At 40.3% G+C, this 26,918-nt stretch overlaps 1 protein-coding gene across 2 annotated transcripts; it reads left to right on the top strand.

Annotated features, from left to right (window-relative positions):
• The first annotated feature begins 2,150 nt into the window (after positions 1-2,150).
• Positions 2,151-21,443, top strand: GYG2 (glycogenin 2). Of its 2 annotated transcripts, none has more exons than XM_052773647.1 (8): positions 2,151-2,544; positions 8,239-8,380; positions 10,159-10,333; positions 11,630-11,792; positions 12,357-12,483; positions 13,409-13,631; positions 14,796-14,936; positions 18,804-21,443. In XM_052773647.1, the coding sequence occupies exons 1-8, from the start codon at positions 2,538-2,540 to the stop codon at positions 18,963-18,965; spliced, it is 1,140 nt and encodes a 379-aa protein (XP_052629607.1). In that variant the 5' UTR covers positions 2,151-2,537; the 3' UTR covers positions 18,966-21,443. The 2 variants fall into 2 exon arrangements, with proteins under 2 accessions (XP_052629607.1, XP_052629608.1); XM_052773648.1 differs by lacking the exon at positions 2,151-2,544 and adding an exon at positions 2,772-3,383.
• The last annotated feature ends 5,475 nt before the right edge of the window (positions 21,444-26,918 follow it).

Below are 26,918 nucleotides of genomic sequence, written 5' to 3'. Positions count from 1 at the left end.
ATTAAAGACATTAAGGAAAAAAACAGAAAACAGCTTAAGAATAATTTTTTTCAGAAGCAGTGTCCAGAGAAGGATCTATGTGCATTATTAAGATTTTTGGTTTTGAAATATTATTACCATTTATTTAAATTTGTTCATAGTATTTTCAAAAGAATTTCTGACTCAGCTGAAAGTGCTTGTGTTAATATTATTAGCCAAAAAGCAGATTTTATTATGGGGAATTTGAGGAAAAACCATGAACTTGAATTGGTAAACCCTGCCCTCCCCCAGTGTTTAAAATTCTGAAGCTCCTTGGTCTAATGACACCAACATATGACCAATATACCAGCGTTAATTTCCCTTTTAACTAGGATGATGATGATGATGATGATAGTGATAATGATAATTATGATGACAATAATAATTTCATTATTTTAATACTAATTTGTATTGTTATTTCACATAATTGAGGGTTTATGTAGGGAAGCTCTAATGTATTTAAATCTGGAGGGGAAGAAAGGAATATAAACTGGCTGTTAGACCATCAGAACTCTAGCTTGTATTACTGGCTCTGACATTTTAAGTCTATTCTATGCTGTAAAAAAGTTGCTGGTACACAAGTAAAACAGAAAATCATCTAAATGTAGACATCTCTTTTATTACCAAGAAAATGCTTTTGTCGATTATGAAGTGCCCCAATTGAAAGAGATCTGCCAGTAGAAATATCTACAATAGTGATCTTGCTACTCGTAAGCATATTGTTTAGTTGACCTCCCTATATAAGCAGATGATGAACACATTTCCTGAGAATTTTGTTTCTGCGGGATAAATAAAGCTTGATTTCCTATGCATTTATGTCCTTCCTTCTTAAACACCTCTGCCACTACTGGAGCAATCACATCATCTTCTCCGGTGGTCCTTTAGGATACTCCCAGTGTGTGAGAGAAGAAATGCTGCAGCTTGGAGTGGCAACACTGATCACTTGCAAATCGTTGCAAAGAAAGGTTTAAATTTTAAAGGTATGTGCATTTTCTTCAGCGGCACACTGTCTTAAACCGTTGTCCTCTGCTAAGCAGTTACTGGTGTTCACAGAACAGTTTGATGCAAAGATGCCTCTACTAACCCAGCTCAGCCTAAAACTACCTTGCCTATATTCTGTGTGAATACATGTGCTTATATATATATGTGAAGATATATATAGCACTCCGAATAGCACAAGCTCTCTGAAAACATTTATTTATTTATCTGGGTGGCAAGTTATCAGACTGTGTCTACCTGTGGGGGTTATGGTGGCTACAGACACGTCACGGGGCAGACTCCCTTAACTCACCGTGAATCCCACCTATCTGGGTCGCCGTAAGCCACGCCGGAGTCACTGCACTCCTGCTCCACGATCTTTGTTCCACACTCTGCCATCTTCACCATCAAAGGCGTTGATGCTTTCCTCAAAGGGCTACATGGCGGAGTCTCCCCCACCTTATCTTTCTTCCTCTCCGGTTCCGCACAGGAGCGTGCGTGGTGGGGAGGCTGTGTTGCAGTCGAGGTGCGCGGGGCGCGGCAGGAGCACGGGTGGCGGGACGCGGCCCACACGCCCCCCGTTTTGTCAGCCTGCCGCCGCGACCCTCCGGCCCACGCAGGCCGCAGCTCCCCGCGCGGCCGCCGCGGCCGGGCGCTCCTCCGTCCCTCCCACCGGGATCGGTCTTCTCCTCAACGCCCGCCCGAGCCACCGCGCAGCCCCGCAGGGCCCGGCCGGCGCCCCTCGCCCGGGAGCCTGGAAACGACGGCGGGAGCGGGGGCCAGGGGGTCCCTCTCCTTCCTCAGCGCCCCCGGGCAGGGCGCAGGCAGCCTGCGGGGAGGATGGCCCCAGAGGAGGCGCCTGAGGGCGGCTCTCTGGAGGTCCCGCTGAAGCCCTCAGCCCCCGCGGGCAGCGCGCAGGGGACGGGACGGGAGGGAATTGGAGGGAAAAGCGGCGGGAGGCGAGGGACCCCCCCCGACCCCCGCCATGACGGGAGGGTCCGGGCGGGCGCTGCCGCGCCGCGCCCAATGGAGCGGGAGCGCCGCGCCTCGCCGCGCCGCCAGGAGGCGCCGCAGTGCCGCCGCCGCGCGTGGGGGCGTGGGGGGGTGGGCGCCGGGGGGGGGGGCGGCCCGGAGCAGCGGGCAGGTGCGTGGCCCCCGTCAGGCGGCGGCCGTGGGGGCCGAGCGCCGGGCTCTGCCCCCGGGGCAGGGGGGCCACGGCGGGGCAGGGGGCGAGAGGAGGATGGCCCCCTTGCAGTAAAGGCAGCGCCGGGCAACGGGGGGGGGCGGGCTGGGTCGCGCCAACCCTCCCAAACGGTCTCTGCCGCTAATGCCGTTTCTCTGCTGCTGCGCAGGAGTCCCTGCGAATATAATTCACCTGCCACTGCCTTCAGCAGGAAAGAGGCTAATCCCATTTCGCGGTTTATCGGGCCCGCCGCGAGCAGGTGAGGGCGGCGGCGGCGGCAGAGGTGGGCGCCGCGGGCTTGGGTCCGGGTCCGGGTCCGGGCCGTGCCCCCGCCCGGCTGGCCCCCCCCTGCCGCAGGATGTCCGGTGAGTACCGCGGCTGCGGCCGCCGGGCTCTGCCCGAGGGGCTGCCGTCGCCTTTCGCAGCACCCCGCTTCGTGTGTGCTCCGCTGCCTCTCGGGGACGGCGGGGCGGCGCGGGCCGGCTCCCCCGGGGCCTTCCCCCTCCTCCCGCCCCGCTGCGGTCGAGGGTCTCTGCTCTTTAGTTATCAGCAGAGTACTGTGCTGTAATTAGCAGCCTCGGATTAGGATTTAAGCTGTCTGGTGGGATGAAAGAGATAAACTCATTTATGTGTTCTGCTTGTACGTCCGGGTTGGCCTACGCAGGCCTCTGCGTTTTCCTGGTGGATCTGCAGGGCGACAGACCGGGGTGGGCTCCCTCGGGCTGAGGCAGATTCGGGGAAACCTTTCTCGTGTCCCTTCTGACGTAGCAGCGGTACTGGTTTTATTCAGTTATGCTTAAAGCCTTGAGGGACTCGAGGATAAAGTCCTTTAAAGCCACGACTGCGGGGCGGGTGCAGGTGCCGTTCCGTTTCTTGAACGTGCTCTCAAGACCGAGGAAAAAGTTGAGCAGCAGCCCCCCGAAGATGGGTTTGTTGAACCGCTTGCAGGGTGTTGAGGACATACGTTCCTTGGGCATTGGGCCAGGTGGATCCTGTTTGAATTTATGTATATGGCACCCCAGTGCTGGGGGAAGATGTAGAAAGGGAGTCTGCAAATTAAAGGATTAGAGGATTGTGGGGTTCTTTGTTGTGGTTTTTTTGAAAGGAAGGTGGAAAGACTGGAAACGTATAACTTGATGCCTATCAAGTCCTCTGTGCTGTCTCTGGATTGCTTAAGCAATTATTACTAGTTTATTTCAAACTGGTATGTTGCTATTTTGGGACTAGTTTTGGGTGCTATGCTTATTTGCATATTATAATGTTGCACTTGATTTTTCATAAGGATCATTTACTATCTGTTGAATAACAAAACTGCAGGGTCTTGAAGCAGAACGTAACTGTTCTTAACTGAAAGATATATAGTAAAAGCTACACAAAATGAGAAACAAGTTCTCTTCGTATAGTCTTCCAAGATAACAGTCGTAATCCCATCTACTAAAATTCACTATTGTTTTAATAAAGAATAAGAGAGAATCTGGTTTTGGATCAGGCAGAATTTCATTAAACCAAGAGAAATATTACATGCCATCAAATGTCAATTTATATTCTGTTATAAAAAGGACTGTGTAAAGTGTTGGTTATGCCACCTTCATCAGTAGTGTAAATATTTCTACTATTGGACCCAGACCGAGGAAGCATGGGGATTAAAACTGCCAGCTGTCATTTGTTTACTAGGGCAAGAACTGCCTCCTTGCTGAAAACTTGCATAATAATTTCTGATGGTGGTCTGACATAGGTTATTGTCTGACATCATTATTCATTTTACCTACTTAAAATACTTCTTGACTGCTTTCAAGGTTGTGGGTGTCAGCTGGGGCAGAGCTTTTTGTTCCAAGTGCTTCTGATATGGTTGTGTTAGGTCAGGGAAGTGAGAAGGCCTGTAGCTTTCTTTATCTTTGTGGTAATCTAACACATCTTCACTAAGACATGCTACTGGGGGAGGATTCACAGAGACCTATGTGTGGGAGGGGGAGTAACAAAATTGTTGTTAGAAAATGTGATGTGAGTTGGGGCTGTGTCACGTCATTGTCACTCGGGGTTTCAGAAAGGCTCTTTGGGCTCAGCGGACACAGGTCCAGACTGCAGCCTGCCTGTCCTGCAGATTGTGTCTGAAGTAGAAGCAGGGAGGTGACAAAAGAGCAACAGATGGTACCAGGGAGGAATTTAAGAAAGCAATGAGACAGCGTTGGTTATTGTGAATGGCAGTACGTACTGGCGCGCTAACCAGCCTGTTGGAGGCTTTTAGCTGTTGGTTTATCTACTCTTATGCATAAGGCAGCAATGTGTTATTTAGAATATGCTTGTAGGAAAGTTGTAGCATATGAACCTCTGATCTCCTATTGCAATTTTGGAGCGGGCAACTTGGCAAATTTGAGTTGTTACTGTAGGAGCCACAGCTAGAGCACATTTATCCTCTCTCTGTCTCAGAAGAAAGACCAAAATATGCTTAAGAAGCTATGTCTAGTGGATTATGGAAAAAGCCCCTACCCTCCTTAAACTTGCCTTGAAGCTGGCAGGTGCATGTGGTTCATTCAGTGCTTGTTATTATGAGTCACTCCTGATTCTCATTGGGTACCTGGTGTTTGTTCATTCCCTCTCTCTTTTTAATTTGAACATCAAAGTGAGCACCACCCTGTCCGCTTGCTGGTGTGGATTGTAAGTAAGGCTTTTAGCTGTCCTGGAATTAGTTTTCAGGCCAGTTGAAGAATTTTTCCTCTGGCAGTGTCAGAGGTACTACTGCTGTGAGTAAGGAGCATCAGAAGTTGGTGATCTTGGCTAAAAAACTGTAAAAAGTTTCACATAAAATTGCCCTGACTGTAGAGATTCACATTACTTTTGCTGTCTTTTCTGTGTTGCTATCTGTAGCTGCCAAGTGGGCTCTAAAATAACTCGCCAAAGTTACTTGCTTAAAAATCCTTGGTTTGTTCTGAGAAACTATTGTTAGGTATCAGAACTGTGATGATAATGATTTCTAAATTTGCATCTTCATGTGCTGTGTGGTAATCCAGACAAGAAATGAGCAGATTTATAAATTCACGTGGCGTGGTTTTAATGTGATTCTGATCACATACTTACTTTTCACATAATTCACTGAGTCAGTGGTATTAGCCATAGGGTTCCACAGCTTAAAAACAATTTGCTTGAAAACTTAATATTGTTAACACTAGGTGTTTTCCATGAAAATCCTATTGTCATTCAGCACAAAGACTTGAAAGTTATGCATAGTGGTGCACTTGACACTTAAAATTTGCTGCGACTGGATTTTATTTTTTAAATACCTAGACCTTTGGCTTTCAAACTTAGAAGATCAACTTTTCTTTTGCAGCTTAAACTCAGTGAGTGAAACCCTGTGTACATTAGATTTAACGCAGCATTGTCCTTGATTGCAGTTCAATGGGAATTTTCAGGTAAACAGTTTACTTTCACAAGTTTATATGAAAATCTGATCCTTAGTTTTCAGTTATAAAAATAAAACATTTACTTATAGGGACAGTGTTCCAAAGAACATGATAAATGATGTAAGTCAAGTAACACCTCTTTCTTGAAAATAGGAATTAGATGAAAGAACAAGTAATGATAAAATCTTTTGATTTTAAACCGCCTGTGGAACCTTAATGGATTAGTGGTGCCCCGGTAAGATTTTGAAATAGCTAGGATGTGCTTCTCTTTGCACTAGAAATACTTTAATGTTGCATCGTTTCAGTCAATAGTTTGATTATCTATTTAATTATCTCCGTAGTGATTCACTCTAATAGAGAAGGCCATAATATGTGTCCCACATCTGATTCTCAAAACAGACAATTGGTTTCTTTTCTGTGTGAGGTATTAGCAGGAGTTTCTTGGAAGCTGTATTTGTTCAGCAGTTTGCTTCCTTGTAGTTCTGACCACAACTTTTGCCCCAGAGGTACAAAGCGTGAAAGCGTCCGTAGGATGTGGTAATTTGCCATACCAGCTTGCTGAACTATTTGATGAGTAGCATGTGTATTTTTAGATATATTACTTAAGTAAAGATTCAGCTTCTGTAGCTAAAAGAATTTGCAGAAGCAATAAGAAGATTATGTGTTCAGTTTTGTGGTTGTTATTTAAAACAGTATTTTAAGATTTAAACTCCCACTCATTTCACAGTTTGCTTTTTGTATTAACCTGCCTCCCACGTTCCTCTCAGTAGTTCTTTTATTGCCTTTGTTTGGCTGAAGATGCTTGTTGCCTAACACAAAAGTGCTTTTCTTTGCTGACTTGTCGTGTCTTTTGAGAATAATTTTATTGCTAAAGTAGCCTTCAGTGTTTTTTTTTTTGTTTTGTATTGTTTTTTTATGTATGCTTAAATTTATTCGATTAACCTTTTGGAAAATTGTAGTAGGAGCAGTTTACTTGCACAACTGTCCTTTTAAACCACTCCATGTAAGCAACTCATTCATTGTTTTCTGGAACAGCCATAACTTGCTTGAGCTGTTACGATAATGGGAGATTTAAAAGCTCCTTTTTTCATTTGCTGCTTCTGGAAATCGTGTTTAAAAATGTTACTGGAGTTTGCTTAGCTGAGGGATCTGCAAACTGTTTTAAGTTTTGATGGATGATTCAATTTTTTTGGTCAAGTTTAACACTACTGGGATTCTCCTGAGGTGCAGGGATCCATTGCAGTGTCAGCAAATGTAAGGTGTATGTGCTTGGTTTGAATTCAGGTCTGGCTGGAGATAAGTGGGAGGTAGGGCAAAAAGGGGGGAAGAAGACAGCACACCAGTGGGTCTGTGCTTTGCTCTGGATTTGGAGGACATGAAAATGGAAATATTTAGTACATGAGAAGGTTGTCAGGAGCACCAACCATACTTCACTGCATACCTTGATGTTAGGTTAGAGGTTTGAAGTCATTCATTTTGGCAGCCCCTGGCTGAGGCAAAGAGCCATGAGGTCATTTGTTGGGTTCAGACCTGCAACCAGTTCTGTGACATTCTTTCGTAGTGTCTCTCTCAGAGCCTGGAAACTGTATGACAGGGTGTTTATGTTGTTGTTATTGTTTGGTTGGTTTGATTTATTTAACATAATTGCTTGTCCCTTAAGATGATGGTGGTTTTAAACAAGTATTCCAACACAAGTGTTTATTGAAGCTCTGTAGACCTCAGTGGAATTCCCCTCATCTGTGTGACCTGCTCATCTTGTTCTGGTTAATTCTGCAGCCTAGAATGCCGAGGTCGTCTTTGTGCTCCAAGCAGGCTGTTCACTTTGCTGAATCATAGGTTCTGGCTCTCCCCAGGAGAACCCTGATAACGGTGGTTCTGTCAGAGGGCAGAGCTGAAGAAGCAGCCCCTGGTGATACTGCCACAGGCTAGTATCTCTACAAAATACATTACGTCTCCTGTTGTGCAGGAGTGTACTTTTCTTTCTTTTTTTATTGTAACTTTTTTCCCATGTGTTTCTTGACAATGAGGAACACTCCTGATTTTCTTGGAGTTACTTGAGGTAGGGATCCTTAACTTCTGGGAGGTGTACCAGTCTTGGTAGCAATTTCTCTACATTTGTTCAGCCAGCACCAGTTACTCCAGTACAAAGACGACAGAGCACATAATAATGCCTGTTGGGTTGATTCAGTGAGGTTATGGAAAGAAGGACGTTTCTGGCTAGTACTTAACAGCCTGCTTTTTTTCCTTAGCTTTTGGCACTATATAAACAGGAACATTTTCCTTATTGGTTGTATTATACTATGTTAGTTAAATGTAAAATCTAAGTATTTACAGATAGGCTTTTTTGATTGAGATTATGTTTAGGCAATAAGACATAGGGAATTATTTGTTTAAGGCTAGTCCAAAAACTTCATACCTGTTACTATGTAAATCAGGCAAACAAAAAATAACAAAATTCAGAAACATACATTCTGCAGTCACCTTCACTGGCTTTTCCATTCAGTTGTGTCTTCTGGGGGAATTTGGGAGAGAAAAGAGCTTATCACAGGAACTGCAGGCTGTTATAAACTGCAGCCTGTTGGTTAGCTGGAGGAGGAAGAAATCTGTCAAAAGAGCCTTTGTTAAAGCTGTGAAGTGACTCTTCTGAATATTTCCTCACAGTAACGGATCAAGCCTTTGTGACCCTTGCTACCGATGATGTATACTGTCAAGGTGCTCTGGTTCTCGGACAGTCGTTGAGGAACCATATGACATCTAGAAAATTGGCAGTACTAATTACACCAGAGGTTTCCAGTGGGATGAGGTAAGGATTCAGGTATTTTTGGAGGTTGATATTATGGAAGAATAAACAACAAGATGAAAGATTTTAATAGGCTTCCTGTGGATTTAACAGCATTAAGTTCCCCCTTGGCTAGTGATTTCTGAGAGGAGTCCCAAATAACATCCATGATAAGATCGTAAGCCTAATAAGTGTTCATTTGCAGAAGTAGAGCTTGTGGCTGGAAGTTGTCTTAAGCCCGTAATTGGGAACATAAGCTGAAAGTTTGGGAACTAAGGTTTTGGTGTCTGCTTTTAAGCCAAAATAAAGGCACTACTGTTTTTTTTTCCCCAAGCGATTCTCTGTTAGAAAGAGCAAGATACATAAAAACATGCGACATAACTCTCCAAAAACCTTAGGGGCTTGATTTCGGATGACTAATCTTAAAATATTGGTGCATAGCTATCATGATGAGAAATTCATTTTTTTTTTTTTTTGCTGCTGCTTTTTTTTTTAATCACTTTCCAATTTGGGTTGTGATTCTACAGGTACTACAGACTTGCATGAAATTCACTACGAGCACTACAGAAATGCAGAAGTCTCATTGATGTGTTGACCTCAAGCCCTGTTATTTGGAGGACAGTGCTGCTTGTTAAAAGGAACATGACATGCCATAGTTACTTAAACTCTTAGTTCTGCTATGGCTTAAGAAGTGTGCAAGCTCCTGATTTCTGTATGCTGTGTGAAAGTATTTGCAATGCATCTAGCTCAAGAAAAGTATTTTCCCATTTTTGCTGTGATTAGATGTACAGAAGTCTGTTTTTACAGCCTTTTTAAAGTATGGATTTTGTCAGAACACTGTAACCTTCCTGAGGGATTCCTGAGGGAATACTGTATACATTTGACACCTGGGTGGATACTAAGTCCATCAGTTTTTTCATCCCCATTCAGTGGGGGAAAAACCTTTATAGTATATCTTTTAATCAAGGATAGCATTTAAGAAAAATTACACTACTGAACTATGCTTCTAAAAATCTTTACCTACTCTTAGTTCTTTCCCAGTTAACTCCTGTCCCTTGAAGATCAGTCAGGCAAAAGCTAATAACTCTGAAATCTAGATAATCAGCACAGGCTTTTCTTTTTCTGTGTTTGTATGACATCCGGGACTTTGTAGTTAATAGTGTAATGTAAATAAATAAGCTGTATTTAAAAGACTTTTTTCTTGTGTCTTGAAGGAAAATTACCTACTTTGGTTTCACCTATAAAATTCCCATGGAAGATATGTATAGAAAAGATATCTTCCTAAAAGTCTTATCTGAGACAATTTGTAGTAGTGAGCAAGTATATATTACCTGTATTAAAAGGTGCAGTTCTGAAGCTGTGTTTACTTGGGCATAATAGGTGCAAGTGACTGCGCTGACAGTGCATGCCACATCCTGTGCAATGCACAGGGAACACGGTTCTGTGCTGTTCTTTAGAGTCAAGTGTGCAGGATGAAAGCTGCTTTCATTTCTGTTGGTGTTTCTATAGGAGATTAAGTAACTAAAATAAGGATTGGTTTCTCCTCCATACAGCACTTGTCACTTTTGAGATGTGCTTGCCCTGTAGAAGGGGTGATGGTTTATGGCTTGATTGATAGCTGTCACTTCAGCAGACTGTTTACAAGGACTTTTCACTTCTGACTTCTCATTCTAACCAATCAGTCTAGCCTTTGTTATTGTCATAATAAACGTGGTGCTGCGTATTACTGTTTTTATGCCGGAAGTGAATTCTGGTGAACCTCTTTAAATTCCCTTCTTTCTCTCCACTGCTTCCTCTGGTAGGTCTGTCCTCCGCAGCGTATTTGACGAAGTCATTGAGGTGGATACGCTTGACAGTGCTGACTCAGTCCGTTTGGCTCTGATGCAGAGGCCAGAACTGGGTGTAACCTTCACTAAGCTTCGCTGTTGGACTCTTACTCATTATAGCAAATGTGTCTTCATGGATGCAGACACTTTGGTGAGTAGAGCAGGACCTGTGGAAACATTTGTGTCTGTCTTAAGGAGCTACTCTGGGTGTGGGATGCTTCCTTGTCAGGCAGCCTACTGGCCTATGAAGTGACCAGATTGCTGGTGGTCACAAGGTTGCAGAAGCTCCAGCTGGCATGTTTTGGCAATGCTCAGAGTTTTGCCGTCTGCATAGAAGTAAATCCTGTTTTGAGAGTAGCCTCAGGACTGTCCTCAAAAGATATCACAAACACACTCTATGCAAATGGGCTTCTGACAGATGTTTAAAATGGATCTCTCTCATATACTTTCATTTGGACTTACTCTGATCGGGAAGGCAGGCCAGTTTTAAAAAGGAGGTGGGGGCGGGAAGCCTGGAAACATTAATTACTTTTTTCTTTTTCATTTTTTTAGAGGTATAGAGATAAAAATGGCCATAATTTTGGCAAGGTCAATCATGTCAGCCTTCCCCTGCACTTACATGGCTCACTTGAAAAGACTGGGATGCATTTTAATTTAATAGGATTGTATTTGAATTAGAAACCAAATTAAGTTATTCTTAGGGGGTGAGGTGGAGAGGCTTATGATTTCCTGCTTTACATTAAAGTAAAGGAGGAAGGCAAATATTTGTGTTTTGGTTTAAATTCAGTGAAGTAATTTGTCTCCTAAAAAAATTTTCTGCTTCTTTTCACAGTGGCTCAGTTGTGGGTGGGGTCCAGACTTTCAGTGATTCCACGGTTGTCTTTCTACCAGCTTAAAAGTGATCTTGGCCTTAGCCTGATTGACTTTTCCCACTTCCTTGTGAAGCTTAAAAACCAAACCAAAGCAAATTTATGAGCTTAGCTTACATTAGAAAACTGGTAATGAGACAGTTTTTCTGCTACCCCTTTAGTCAGTCTGTTGCTAACTCAAATTATTTGGATTCCCAGCTTTCATTCAGCTCTGTTGCAGTTACTGAGAATAGTGGACTCTGGGAAGGTGAGCTAAGAAAGAAGGAAATTGTGTGTTTTCATGGTATGTTATAATATTTAAAGGCAGCTTCTGGAGGGTCTCCAAGGTTCATGAAATAATTTCACAGGGTTTGCACTTTGATCAGAGAAATCATGGAGAACCACAATTAATGTTGCTTTATTATATTAAAAATAGAGGTTCTGACCCCTAGCATATTTTGCATTGCCACTGCTTTTATGCTCTGCAAACAATACACTTGGCCAAACTAGCAATTTACTCCATTGGTACTGATTTAGCTCCTTGTGTTCTAGAAAAACATTTGCTCTAACAATTTTTGTGTTTACCTACTGTCTCTAAGGTGCTTTGCAATGTCGATGAATTATTTGATCGAGAAGAGTTTTCAGCAGCTCCTGATTCTGGCTGGCCTGACTGCTTTAATAGCGGTGTATTTGTATTCCGACCTTCTTTGAAAACTTACAACCTACTGCTCCGGTTTGCTGCTGAACATGGCAGCTTTGATGGTAAGGGGCAAGGCATAAGGGATGAAGTGCAAAATGTTCGATTCCTTCTCAGTAAGCTGTTTTTCCATAGCTTCCATGTTATCAGGCAGAATAGAGGAAGGCAGGAGTTCTCCGGGCTTTACGTAATTGTGCCCCCACAAAAATTTAAGGTGCAGACCTTTGCCTCTTACACTGTACTTAAGGCCCATTGAGTTATTGTGGACAGTTCTTCCCAGAAAAGGGCAATAAGGGACATTGTGTCTAAGTCTTGCTCAGTAAGTTTTAATTTTGCTGTCTGGTTTAGGAGAGAGAAATACAGCTGATCTTCAGTCTTCTGCTCTGAGGGAGACCAAACCCCTTTCCTACTCCTTTCTTCATATATTACAATAGGACTTCATTTACACTGAACTTGCATCGGAGTGGATCAGGTATTATTCACTTGTACCTGCTCGCATGGCCATATTGTCAACTCCAAGTTGCAGTCCCATGAACACACCAGTCTCACTCCCATCCTTGGATGTGAAATTTTGATGTAAATTTGAGTGTATGCTTAATTATGGTAATACGGTTTTTTATGTTCTTTAGGGGGTGATCAAGGCTTGTTGAATAGCTTCTTCAGCAACTGGGCAACAGCAGATATTGGCAAACACTTACCTTTCCTCTATAACTTGAGCAGCAGCGCTGTATACACCTACGTTCCTGCTTTCAATCAGTAAGTAGTAACATGTCTGACTGACTGTAAACCTCTGCAGTTTGTTAACAAACATTCTATTATAAGAGGGAATAATAATGCCATATTCTGTTGATTATAAATTACAGCAGTCAGAAATGGTGTTATGTAAAAATCATGCAGTAAAAGCTGAAATACAATATGAATGTCTTGCATCTGGACACAGACTGAGTCCCAGAGCTGGCTACACTGTCTTGTATGTTGTTTCAGCGAAGCTTTTCTCAGATTTGAGAAGATGTAGATTACTTTAGCATTAGGTTCTGACAGCTTTACTCTGAATGTTGTTCCCTTCTTTTCCAGTCAGTTCTATGGGAAACAGTTGTGGGGTTTTTTGTCTTTTTTTTTTTTTTTATAACCATTTCTAAGGTTCTCTTTGAAAGAAGATTTGTGCTAGTAATTATACGACTTCAGACAATGCAGTTAGGAAACTTTTCTGGCAGAAGGCAAGTTGGATTTAGAGTGTCATGAATTACTGCTCCAGTTGCACAAAACGCTCTTAATGGAAGGCGAACTTAGGATGATGTACTTATTAGTAATTTTTAATATGGGATCAGTAATAATCAATTTTGTTGATTCAGTGTTTGAAGTGGTATTTATTTGTGAACAGAGTATGCAGGAGGACTAGAAATGGTACCGCATGAGCCTGTCATTTTCCTTCATGAACTTTACTAGAATCAGCAGCTGGAAGCAAATGGCAATGCAGCCTTTTTTTTTCTGTATGCTAAATGAGATACCTTAAACTAATAAGACAGAAAAAAATACTAAATATATACTCATATTGCATGTGTTGGTGTTGCAAAATGTCAAAATTACCTTACCAGTGAGAGTAAGCATGTTTCTTTAGCAGTTCATATAGGCTAAAAAAATATATATTTAATGTATAGACCTGTATGTTTAATCTCTGCAGTTTTGGTAGAGATGCCAAAGTTGTTCACTTCTTGGGAGCGACGAAGCCCTGGAACTACAAATATAACCTTCAAACAAAGAGAGTTATGCAGGATGGCACCACCTCTGGATCTTTTCATCAGCTGTCATTTCTTGCCCTCTGGTGGAATATATACAGTGCAAGTATATTGCCTTTGTTAGAAAAACTTCAAAAGATGGAAGAATCAGAATCTGAGGAATGCAAGGTAACTAATAAGGAGTTAGTGGGAATATGCTGGAATCACAACAAAAATTCTGAAAATTATGTGTTTGCTAGAGGAAGGAATTGCATGAAAAAACATAGTATCTGTTGATCGGTAGTAGCAGTGATTGCTCCTAGAAGCATCTAAACTAGCAGTTTAGGAAAGATTTTTAGTACTATTGGCTTTCCAAAGATTTCCTCCAGCCCTCCTCTTAATTGCTGAAGAGTTTGTATGGGAATGTGTATGTATAGATTCTGCAAATTAAGCACAAAGTATGATACAAATCAGAGAAGGTGATAATCTAGCTATGAAACAAACGGACTTTTGACTTTTTGAAGATAATTTGATATAGACCATCAAACTAGCCCTTGAAGTATAGTAAAATTTACCTTTTCAGAACTGCATTATAACTTATTTTATGAGGGTCATAACAAATCAGATTTGCGAAGGCTGCGTTAAATACATTTACGATGTTATATTCAGTACTCATATGTCATCAAGCACTTACTGAGCTCTTCACGCTTTTTTTTTTTCTTCAAAGGAAGTGCAGCAATGCATGGTTTCCATGAGTAGGATAAAAAAATCTGTTGATAAACAGATGATTTCTTGGAGATCAGCAGCATAAAGTAATGAGTAGAAGTATGATTTTTAATTTTGTATCGAGACATGACAATTAAGATCACTTTTATGCATATGTAAATATTTTCTTAATTTTTTTTTAAATATCAGACTATTACCATCACTGAACTAATTGCATAGTCCCATAAGATCAGTTGGACAGTTACCATCAAAGCCCTAGAGAGGAATTTGGTTTGTTAACCTCTTCACAAATTGGAAAGCAGAGGAAGGAATGGGTAGTTTTTTTTTTTATCATACTTTTAACATGCTTTAATTTTTAAGAAATTGGGCAGTAAAGAAATACTTCAGCTACAGCAGCATGAAGGTGGAAATACCTGTTAGATTTACCTCCTGATGATTCTGGCATACTTCTGAGTGCAAAAATCTAAATTGCAACATGCTCTGAAGCTTGGACCACAAACTTTTTTCAATTTATTACCTTGTTCCTTTAATTCTGAGATCCCTGTAAGGAAGTGAAACTGTTTTAAATAAGATACTAATTTCCTGCAAAATTGCATTTCAGTGCTGAGATCTTCTTGTTTTTGTTAGCATACTTTCAATGGAGTTGAAATTACACTGAAAAAGGTCAGTCCTTATGTGGCCAATTCGCTGCAAATACCTGTGCTTCCAGAGCAGACGTACGAAATACATCCCACAACATGTTCTCCTGAGGAGCTCACTTTCAAAGCTGTAAGTATGTTGTATATTACTATATGCAGTAACAAAATGATACACTAAAATCAGATTTTCTTAATTATGCTTCTGATCTAGGAGATTATATCCTCTTCAATTTAGCTGTAGCTATTGAATTTTCTTGCTAGCGTCAGGAACAGTCTAAAGAGTATCTATTTTCTTCAATCTTTAGTCACGCATGCATGATGTGTCTGGAGGTTGAAAAAATTGCATTGAATTTTACGAAGAGGTTACTTGTTGAAAGTTGTTAGGTACTTAATAAGTGTAATATAAAAAACCCACCTGTTATTAAAGTAATCTTTTGAATATTAATACTCTTGGGAATTAATAGATTTAAAACTAGAATCCTTTCTATCGCTCCTTTGTAGAAATTTTTTCCAAAAGTGTTGACTTGGAAGACTGTTCCCCAAATTTCTGTGGGCAACAAGGAGTGTCTTAAAAGAATCCACTGCTGTTCACTGTAGGCGTCCTGGTTCTTTTGTCACTCTTCTCGTATTTGGGTGTTTCTGTTGCACTGACTCCCCTTATTTTATGCAGGAATTAAGTTGGACATAATAGCACAATGTTTCACGGCTGTAAGTCATTATGTGTTTTATGATAAACCATGCTACAGCAGGGAACAATTGGGAGAAAATAAAATTAATGTTCTAATGTCATCTGCTATTGTAACTTGTGGACTGCTCTGTAGTAAGATGAAGGTGGTTTTTATTATGTTCAGTGCTTCATCCCTTTCAACTATAGTTACTCCATAAAGTAAAACTGTAGTCTTCCTTCCTTTCTTGTCCACCCTGGGTGTGGAGGGACTGAAGGAAAATTGCAGACCTTCCAGCTCTATACCTTAACACATCTTTTGCAAATAAATTATTCTTATCTTGTGTGCCTCCTCTGACTCCATTGGAAATGCTCAAACCAAATAGGGACACGTCTTCAAGATGTTTGTTTGGGGTAAAAAAAAAAAATCATAATGTTCGCTTAAAGTAGTGTCGTTCAAATTTAAATTTCTTTTTTAGTTACTAGGATTGGTTTATCAGAAGATCATGTTAATCAGAAATTAATAGCCTGATTCTCTCCTTACTTAGGAACACCATCATTCCACTTTTTGTTGCTTAACTTCAGTAGTCTTGTGGGATTGTTTTGGTTTTGGTGGAAGAGACTTCAGAATGGGGTCTGTCTACTCATTTATGTTTTGATATCTGGCAAAGGCAAATATTTGGCGCAGTATGTTTTACCTTTGTTTTGGAATACATTGTTCTGTTCTCATTGTATGCATATAAAAAGCTCATCAGTTATAGAGCAAGCTATTACCCTAAAATGAGATTTTTCTCATTTGAAGTTTAGCCTCTTGAATGGTAGGCATCTACTGTAAGCTAGATTTCCAGGCTGTTTCTGTAGTTGCTGAAGAATGACAGCCACTCTTGAACCTATTTTAGGATGAGATGAGCTGCCCTCTGGAGGTACTTATCCTAGATTGATTGTAGTAGGAGCTTAGATTCGGTGCCATTTTGATAGCTAAAGCTGAGTGAGATAAATTTTGTCCTTGGTGATAATGTGTTTCATTCCTTTTCCTCCCATCCACTGCTTTCCCCTACCCCAAGACTGAAATCGATTTGTATTGTATGAATTCTTATAAGGAAACTATGGAAAAATACTCTCCTAATAAAACCTCAGTGGCTGTATTTTAGCAACCTGTATGTGAAGTTGAACAAAGCGGTTCTGTAACATCCATCTCTTTGAGCCTGACAGACCTTCAGAACAACTTGTATTTCATCCTGTTTCATCCAAAGTTTCAGGAAACCTCAGAACTGGTACATGTAGCTTTCTGCATTGTACATCTGTTGATAACTGCATGCATGTCTTTTTGCTTCCACCATCATTTTCGGAAATCCCAACTAATTATAATGCAATGTGTAAATAAAATCTTGAATCTTTTAGCTGTGTAATTCCCTAACTGCTTCCAATACTGGGGTATGATCCCTTTCTATCAGTTATACTTCTAGTTTTTTTTAATGTATCTTTTCCTGTGCTAGCCACCAAGTAATAAATGCATGGTGTTAATTTTAGCTCTCCAATATTAATACAAGCAAAGCTATTTGGATTTTTTTGTTCTGTTTTGTTTCTTTTTTTACCTGCTGAAGTGGTGTTTCCAAGCAAGTGGAAAATGAATGTACAGTGAGTCAGGCATGGAGCCTAGGCTTTCCTTTGTGATCTTGCACTGCATTTATCTGTGGGCAGTGTGACAGCAGTGCCAGACTTGGCGTTGATGGGGATGACAGGGTGTCAAGGACTTCTAAGGTACACAACACAGTCATTTTCCTATTGAGGCCTTTCGTATGATTGTGAAGCACTATGGTGAAATACTTTAAAACTGAGAAACAAAACTGTAAGTGAAACTGTAGCTCCTGTGCAGCCAGGGGTGTTTGGGCCGTAGCTAAAATTCTTCATTTCTAAAAAGGTGATGATTCCTGTCTTGTTAATAGCATCCAAAGCTGTTGATAAGGGTTGCCGATGGTAAAGAAAGGAATTTCAAGCATTACTGCAGTTACATGTATATAAATCCTGAAAATTAAATACCAAGTATTGTTGCATATTTGCATATATAGGTGTTACGGATGCACAACTAACCAAATCCAACAGGTGTTAAAACTCAGATTTATTCTTCAGCAAAAGTTAGTTAGAAGTCTGATAACATTTTATAAAACCACAGGCTCAATGATGTAAAGAGAATTAATACTACATGGCCGACTTACACTGCCACAATAGGGAGCAAGCATGCTCTTCAGAGTGTTTATTCATGTTTAAAGTCATGTAGAGTGGGACCCAGGTGAGGATACATCTGGAAGGATGCAGTTGCCTGAGCATATAGTGTCATGTTGGATGTTTGAAATACCTTACCAGGTCTGCAGGTGCAGGTCTTGTGCAAGTCCTGTGCCTTATCTGCCCCAAATTGGCAGATGCAATGGTTATTCCAGGGGATTAAGGTGGTTTAAGCCACTGATTCCTGCCCTTTACATTCTATTCTGAAACATCTGTATATTGAATTTGTGAGGGCTTCACTGGAAGGCCATTCTGGTTGATTGCAATTTTGTTTATAACATAAGGTGAGTTGTTTGCCTTGGAGCCTCTTGGATTAGTACTGAAAGCAGGTTTTCAGTAGCTGCCTTGATTAGTCCTTTTTATATTTCATCTTTATTACTGGTTATAATTGTTGGGATGTTCTGGTTTTACTGGCATTGGTCAATCATGGACACAGTTTCTCTTTTATGTTAAGTTATCACTAATAACGTATCTTGCATTTGTGCACCTATGATAACTTGATCTTGAATCAGGATTCACAATTTTGGACCATCATTCAAAATGAACTACTTATTGGTGTAGTGAATAGTGTCAAATCTTTTAAAGTAATTTATACGGGTAATGTCTCACATCTGCTAAATAATACTGACCTCACTGGAGATCAGCTAAAACAAGTGACTAAAAATTCTAAGGAACTTGCATTCACATGAGAGCCTGTTGAAGACAAAATTTGCACAGATACATGGTTACACTTTATTGTAGGAGATACTCTACTCTAAACCAGCTGTATTTGTAATAGCCTCATTGTGTTGTTGCTGAGTACGCCAAGGTCTGAGTTAAGACAAGTAAAATAAATGTTTGGTATGTTCACAGATGCTATGACAAGTAGTAAAAGCATGGGATAATGAGATCATATTACCAAAACAAGAATGAATGTTTGAATACTGTTTGTTTTATTGTTTTGACTGGGACTGTACAAAGCAGAAGTTTGACATTCAAGGTTTAACTTCACAGCACTGAAATGAGAATGACCAAATGACTGTTTTCTCACTGTTCTGCTTCTTCCCACAGAATGAGGTCACACATTCTGTTTCAGAGCTGTCTATTCGCTTCAAACCAGAAGAACCAAGTCCAGAAGATGAACGGAGAAAATGGGAGGAAGGGCGCATGGACTATATGGGGAAAGATGCTTTTGAACATATCAAAAAGAAATTGGATGCATTTTTACATTAAGATGGAGTGTACTGTAATGGCCATCATGATCTATGTTTCTTCTATAAATGCAATCCTTGAATACTTGGCTATCTTCATAGTTTATTTGACACCAAAGTTGAAGAGGTAGATATGGATCCTTGTATATTTTAGGGGAAGATTAACAGATAGAGACTCTTGTTTTTTAACTGTTAAGTGTGCCTCATCTTTATTATGTGAGTTTCATCTTCACTGTCCTCCCACTGTGCCTTCTGAAGTATAATGAATGGTACCCTCTGCATTTAAACTCTCATATTTATCACTCTTCCCTGCTCCTCCCCATAGCATTCTGCAGAAACAGTCATGAGTGTGAAACATGTTGGAAGTTGAGATTATTTCACAAGTTGAGATTATTTCAAAAGTACTCTTACCTTTTAGAAGATGCTATAAAACTATTTAAATGAAAAACTTGTTCTTGAAACCAAGTTAACACTTTCAAGGGCAACCATAGTGTAGACTTCAATATGAGAAAAAAGTGAGGAGATTAAATCTTGGCCTCATAGGAGTCTGCAACAAAACTTTTTCATCTAAGTATATTTAGGGTTACAGGAAATTCAGGCTTTGTCTGAGATCACTAGTAGATGTTCTCCCTATTTATAGGAATCTGCTCAGCCTCATCACGCTGGTGATGAAGAGTAGTGTAAAACTCTTAAGATAGACTGATAATGTGTGTTAACCTTTTATATTGTTGCTATAGGATACTCTTGTTTTTTCAGATAATGTTAGTTTTACTTGCATATTCAGAGTTGTGCAGTCAGAGGAAGAAATGCTGACACTATGGTGTAAACCTTCTGGTGCTTTATATCAATTTGTTTACAGTACTTCAAACAACAGTTGACAAAGGCGTTCTTCTTGTTTAGCATGGTGGCCCCATCATACTGCAGGCAGTTTGAGTGCAGCTGAAAACACAATTGGCACTTGTTTTAGTAAACAGGCCCTTTGAAGATCTTTTAAACAATAGCTGTGTGTGGGAACTAATAAATCTGTGAGTGTAGTTCCAGAAAAATCTACTGATGAGACTCCATTATATTAAGGATACTTATGGGGGATTGCTTTGTGAATTTGGGTATTCAAATTTGACTAATCTCAGCAAGTTTGGCTTAACAAACAAGGAAAAAGAAACACTTTGAAAGAAAGAAGCTTGACAGGCATGCTAATATCATAACAGATTTGACACAGTTATTCATAATGCCACTCAGTATTAGAGTAAGAATTCTGCAGTGCTGATCCAGGACTTGAAACACATTTCCGTCTTAATATGTCACCAATTTTTGGTACAGATATACCTGATGAAATAACTTGGGAATTCTGTTTAAAAAGCAATGATGTAATGTTACATCAGAGGGATTGCCGTAGATGCTAGTGGAGAAAAAGGCAGGGTAGGAGGGAAGGAATTTTTGTTTCTTTTTCCTCTATCAAAAAGGATGGGGAGGGGCAGGGAATAACTTGCACAAATTAGGAAAAGAACAAAAGAGTCAAAAGGTCCCTTAGAGTAAGAAAAATTATCTTTGAGTATTTTAGAATTACTTTCTAATATTCACAATAGTGGATTTGCTTTTACTTTTGTGGGGTATTTCTGATTTTTATCTAGTTCTTTATTTCTCATTTATTCTAAGCATTCTTAAAGTGGGAATCTCTTTGGTGGGTCTGCTGAATTCAAGCTTCTAGTTCAAGCTAGATGTTTAGGGTCTCTGAAGTCGGAGAGATGGCCAGAAGGTGATTCTTCTCAGTTTCTCCATTGATCATAAAGGGACCCTTGACAGCATGCCTCTCCTGTGTAGGTAGCCTTTGCAAGTTAACACAGGTAGGTGTGTTCTACCTCTTGCTGCGTGTGGCCCAGCGCAGCGCTACGTGGAGATCACAGTAGCTGCAGTGTGCTCTTACTCATGTGGCTTTTGATCTACTGATTATCTCTGTTTCTTAGTGAATTTGTGCACTTCTGAGAAAGTTCTCTGTTTTATAAGCATTATTGCTAATATAATTCAAACTGGTTTTGAAGACTATATAAAACTGTAGCCAACAATGTGAACTCATGCTTCATGCAGCTGTACTTTTTACAGTAACTACTAGATCTTACTGGGCACGTTAATTAGATTATGGGAGAAGAATTACTGATGTGAAATCAGTAACTGAAAGGTTTTAAAATAGTCATGAATGTAGTAATATGAGCTGTCATGGAATACGTTGAAAGTGCTAATATGCAAAATATTACTGTGTGTGGATTATACAAAGTTTTGCAAAGAATTGTAGTACGTTGATGTCATGGAAATAAAATAGAAATGGAAAGGATATATGAAGTCATGTGTGTATCAGATGATGCAGCGTTACAGGTTTTTTGTTGTGCCAGGGAGTATTCTTTGTGACTGACTAGTTACTTTAATATGTTTTTTTAATTTTATTAAATTGCTTTTGAGATACTAGCCCTACTTGCTGAGCAGAAATAAAAGGTGCGAGTTATAATTCTTTCTACAGACATACATAATTATAAACTTCAGGATCTCTTGAATTAGCACAACTGCAATCGGTTTATTTTATTTCATGGAAAAGCATAGCTGTGGTTAAAACCCCTGTCCGAGTTTTTGTGTACTGTCTTCACACAAAAAATGTTGACCTAATTACAAGTAATGTAGTATCATAGTGGGTTCTGGCACAGGACTGTTGTCACCAGGCTGTGAGAAGGGAGAATCTTGTAAGTGAATCCAGAATTCGCAAGTACTCCAGAATTCACAAGTGCTGTGCTTTGGGCAGCATTCTTTGCTCTTATAGACATCATTCTGAAATCTTGGGGCCATAAGCAGGTCTGGGGGCTGTTATGGGCTGCATGTTGCCGTGAACGACAGGGTTGAGGTTTGCTAAGTTGAAACATGACTTGGAAAAAAAAAAACAAAACAAAATTTGGCGAGCTTCACCTGGAATTTCTTCCACATTAAAGTGTGGTATAGCCCCAGGTATTTTTAGGCTAAAGAAAGTTAAGTTTGGCACCACTCCTCCCTAAACAAGACGTATTTTCGCTTTGGCAATTTGGAAGGCACTGTAGAATAATAATCTTAATGAAATGTAAAGGGAAAAAAAATGGCATGGTAAAATGAGAACCGCCAAAGATCTTTTACCAGCTGGTCTGTGCATGTGTGTGACTGAGAGGTTTTTGTCAGTATTGTTTAAGCCCTAGTGACCTGAGAAGCAGCTGTAAGGATTTTGAAAGTCCAGACTCTGGCCTATTGCTGTGTGGCAGACTCTGTTTTTTTTAAAGAGGACAGCTTGTGTTTAAAACAAAACATGCTGATTCTTCTGTCATGTGCTTCGAGTTACTCACAGCTAGACTTAGAGGGTGATTTTATTTGCAATACAACAATTTTATTGGGTGCTTTTCATGTATAAACAGGAGATAGTGTGGGTGTGCCACAAGGAAAATTCTTGAAAATTTTAGACATGTGGGTTAATGCACTTTCCTAGCCTACAGGAAAAGGAGATTGTTGTTGAAATATCACTTTACTGCCTGATGTCTTGTGAGGACCTTTCCAACTGGGTGGTTCTTCGGAAAGAAGTAGTTTTCTTTGTCTCTCTAGTTCAGTCAGCTCGCATCAGTTGTTTTGTAAGGCTGGTATTTGAAAAAATGCTTAGTTATTTTATTTTTTTTTTTTACCTTGATGTTTCTGTCCATGAATGGGAGGCTGGGTTAGTAATGGGTGGCTTTACACGTTTGCATGCTCCTGAAAATGTCTACTTGTTCAACAGAAATAAGTCTGCAGCATGCTTATTTATTCCTTAATAGGTCTGATTCTGTTGTTTTGCTGATCTAAACTGTTTTGATTCCTGTGACTTTGAAAACAAAATGAGATGGGCCTGTTTTCTTAATTCACATCTTGAATATTTTCACATTTGTGTAAAGGTATTTAGGTCAGTGTATGGAAAAAAATGTTTTATATATTTGATTGCTTTCCCCCCCCCCCCCCAATTTTCTCTCCATCACTTTGGGATTTTATTTCTGTGGTTTGTTTTCTTGGTTTTGTTTTTTTTAATCAGCCCTATAAATGAGATTAAATGTATAGCAGTCAATTCTTAAATAGCCTGCAAAAATACATGGCAGTTAATACTAGTTGTTGAAGTAGTCTGTGTTTCAGTATATTGGTTGCAAAACGCTGCTTTGGTGCTGACAGTTAAAAGGGGTGACACTCAAGCAATACGTTGCATCCTGGTATAAGCTTTCAACTTGTAATAACAGCATACCATAATTATAGCAAAGGTAGTTTAAAAAAAAAAAGATATACAATTGACTTCAAACATTATAAAAACTAATTGTTAGAAGACTGACAATGATATACTATGAATAAAGGAAAAGAATACCATTGCAAGCATTTTTCCTGAATTTTACTTTACTTTGACTGTTGTCAGAACCCTTTCAACTTCAACTAACTGGAGGGGAAAAAAAAAATTAAAATTCCAAGGGAGCTAGCCTCCAACTTGTGATTATTTTAATACTTTTCCCATTTCAGGATGGCATGATGTTAACTGCCTTGGAAAAGTGTTTATTCCCTTTTGTGGTACTGGACAGGGGTCTGAACCATGATAAATATAGGTGGTTTTCCTTTAGATCTGTAATATCAGAAACAGGCAATTTGTTCTATTTTAGAGAAATACGATTTTCAAAGCCTTCTCATAGTATTAAATACTTGGAACACAACTGATTGCATGTGATGGGTGGCTACTTGTTTTATGTTTTACTTAAAGACTTTTTTTTAAACCTCCATAAATTCTTTGTGTTTCCAAACCTTTTACTTGCAGCTTTTAGACAAATGGCAGAACAGAAGCCAGGGTTGTTTGGAACCTGTAGTATCCCCATTTATCTCAGAAATGTGGGGTTGGGATTTTTTTAAAAATATTTTTTCTTGCTTTCAAAAAAATCTTAGTAATGCAGTAGTATGGTAATTCAAAGAGAAACTACGTTTTTAATAAATCTGATTTTTACAGAGTTGTTTAGATGTAACATTACAATCAAAACATTCTACAAATATCTTCCAATATTTTATTCAGTTCAACGCTATATGTATGTGTGTGTGTGTATTTTAACATACAATCTGGCAGTGAGAAAAAGATTTTTTGATACTTGCTCCTTCTTTTTGTCATTTATGTAAACGCTTCTCAAATATACTCAGAGTCCTCAGGAATTTCAAGCTGGATAAACTTTGTGGTCAAATTGCTTTTCTCAGTTTATTTGATACACACAATTACTTTGCATCCTCAAATGACTGGATCTTGTGACCCATGCACTGGCATTCCCTTGGGTCCCAGCAGGGAGGAAAGCAACTTGTCTGATATTTAAACACAGTGAAGTGAGGTCTCTTAGAAGCTTATTGTCTCACTACTGTGAGACTCGACAATTACTTTGTTGAGTCAGCCTAATGCAGTGATTCCAAATGTCATTTAATAATGATCAGGCTATTTAGATGGAAGTAAGCTTCATACAACATGAATGTCAAATATTTATACAGTTTAGCCACAGCTCTTTCAGTAACAACAAACTTCATTTGTTACAGAGTAATGCTTCCCCATGTCTAGGCACATTCTCCTATGGTTAACACTGGCTTGGAGATTTGCCAGTTGTCTCAGGTCTTCCCAACAGGCCATTTTATGTGGTGCTTGCTCTCTTCTATGGAGGGAAAGACCATGAGGACTGAAGGGAGAAAGCATATAATTTAGCTCTTATTCTTATATATTTTGCAAAAGATCATTACAGATGAATTTTCAGGCAAACCTCGGTAACTGACTTAAGAGTTTATTTCTTTCAGTATTACTCAAATGCAAACAGTTTTTGTAACAGCTTTTTTCCTATTAATGCATTTTATGTGGAAGTGTGTACCAGAAGAACTCTTAAGTGTGATGTTGGGTTCACCTTCTTTATGGGGAATATATATTTCCCAGGAGATCAGAATAATAGCTTGTGCAGAGCTTGCATGTTCTGGTTAGAGTGTATACAGACAAAGAGATCTGCAACCACTCCATGGCTAGGATCTGCAGGAAACGGGTAAAATAATTTACTTCCTTTCCCTGCTTACCACTGTCTCCTCAAAATTGGCATCTTTTAAGATCCATTTAGCTTTAGACAGTGAAAGGAATTTAGGACTGAAAATAGTCTTCCCTCCTGTTCTCCATGGTTTTTGAAGTGACACGGTGCATCCTATTCAGTGATTTCCCATTACGTTGTTCTCCTTGTCCCCTGCAGATTACCTCTGTGTGCACTCTCTGCCCTCTTCCTCTGTCTGTATGGGGAGAGCCCGCTTCCTTACACCTGGTCGAGGTCTCTGACAGTTACGTGACAAAAGCCAGTTCTGTGCTGCCGGGCCCGTTTTCTCCCCTTCCTGCCCAAAACCCCTCTGGCTTTCCACAGATGCCAGCCAAGATGAGATTATCTGTGTCTGGATGTCAGGGAGGCAGCATGTATATTCATGTAAGTCCTTAGCATCGGACTCTGTATGGCAGTTTAGCAAATTTACCTTTCAGAGGAGTGAGGTGTTGCACAAATGTTTAACGTTTACTTTTATATGGTGTGATATTTTTTTTCCTGTGAGGTGAAGGGCAGGCTTGCATGATGGACATGGTATAAGCCGATCCAAATGCACTCTGCTCATGTTGCTAGCTCTTAGCCTGGCTTTAAACTTGGGTCTAAAGCGTTCGCAGTGTGCTTGGAGATGGAGTTCAGGGGTTTTGCTGATGTACTGGGCTTCCTAGTCTGTCAGCAGGAGCTTGGACCTATGCTGACATGCTGTGTGGGTGCTCGAACACCTTCCCATCCCCTGGTAAATGCTCCGATCGTGGCCTAGTCTGTGACTGGGCACGTGCTTGTGTATGAACGCGGTGGGCAGGTGGAGAGGGCAGTGAGGTGAACTGAGAAAAAGCTTATCCTCATGCTTAACTGGCAATGTAGATGTTACTGAACTGACTGATTTGACTCTAGAGAAGAGCTTTCGGCTTTGTTCCCCGCTGAGCAATAAGATTTCTCCTCCATCTCTGAATCGGCCAAACTGGCTTTAAAATGCATGGTCCTTTATGCTCTTTTCTTTCTGCATGAATCCAGCAAAATGCAGCTGCTCTGGTTTCAATGCTTGTCAGCCACAGAAAAATGTCAAAACTTCTGACAAGTTCTTAGCAATGCTGATGTGGATTTAAATGCTATCAAACAGTAAGAACAAATATATTTTTAGATATTTCTGTCAAGTCTGACATTGATGTGTCCTATCAGCTCATTGTCAGATTAGCACTTTGATTTATGCGGAATAATTTCCACATAACTTGCTTGGGGACCTTTTAGAGGAAAGGTAAAACAGGAAATAACCTGAAGAAATGCCCGGTCAGCTTTTTGGAGACTTGCTTTTGGTGCTGCATCATGGTCACAACCTGTGCTGGTTAGAGCAAAATAACAGCGACTTATCACAATGTTGCCATACCACTGTCGGGGGTGTAAATCAGGAGCTTGCCTGAAAACACGGCAGAAGGTGCATAGTCCAGGTACAACACACTGTTTTGTCCTGAGGCTGGTGAAAGGGCTGGGACCTGCTGTTGCAGCTCAAGAGCTGAGAGAGCAGCGCACTGCTCTGGGATTATCGACTGCCGTGGGCTGCCCTATCTCCTCCTGTTTCTGAAAGGCAAAAAATGACACACGGACAACCTTGGAACAGAGCTGCACTGGTGTGGTTCTGCAAGGGGGCTAGCTTTAAGGAAGCAAGTCACCTGAAGCACCTGCTGTGCCGCTCTTACTGTCTCTTGTTACTTTTAAAATCTTGGTGACGTTTAGCTGTCTGGTAGGAGTGAATACACAGTGTTCAGGAAGGCTTAGAAGTTTGAATCTGAGTCTCTGGCACACAATCTACTTTTGAGGCAGAAAATGCAGGAACCTCTGCTTAAAAATCGGATTGGACACAAAACCCCACAAGAGCATCG

This window comes from Harpia harpyja, chromosome 22 (assembly GCF_026419915.1).
Source record: "Harpia harpyja isolate bHarHar1 chromosome 22, bHarHar1 primary haplotype, whole genome shotgun sequence".
In the NCBI taxonomy this organism is placed as follows: Eukaryota; Metazoa; Chordata; class Aves; order Accipitriformes; family Accipitridae; genus Harpia; species Harpia harpyja.
The sequence above is the reverse complement of the archived record's forward strand: the minus strand, read 5'-3'. Positions and strand labels throughout refer to the sequence as shown.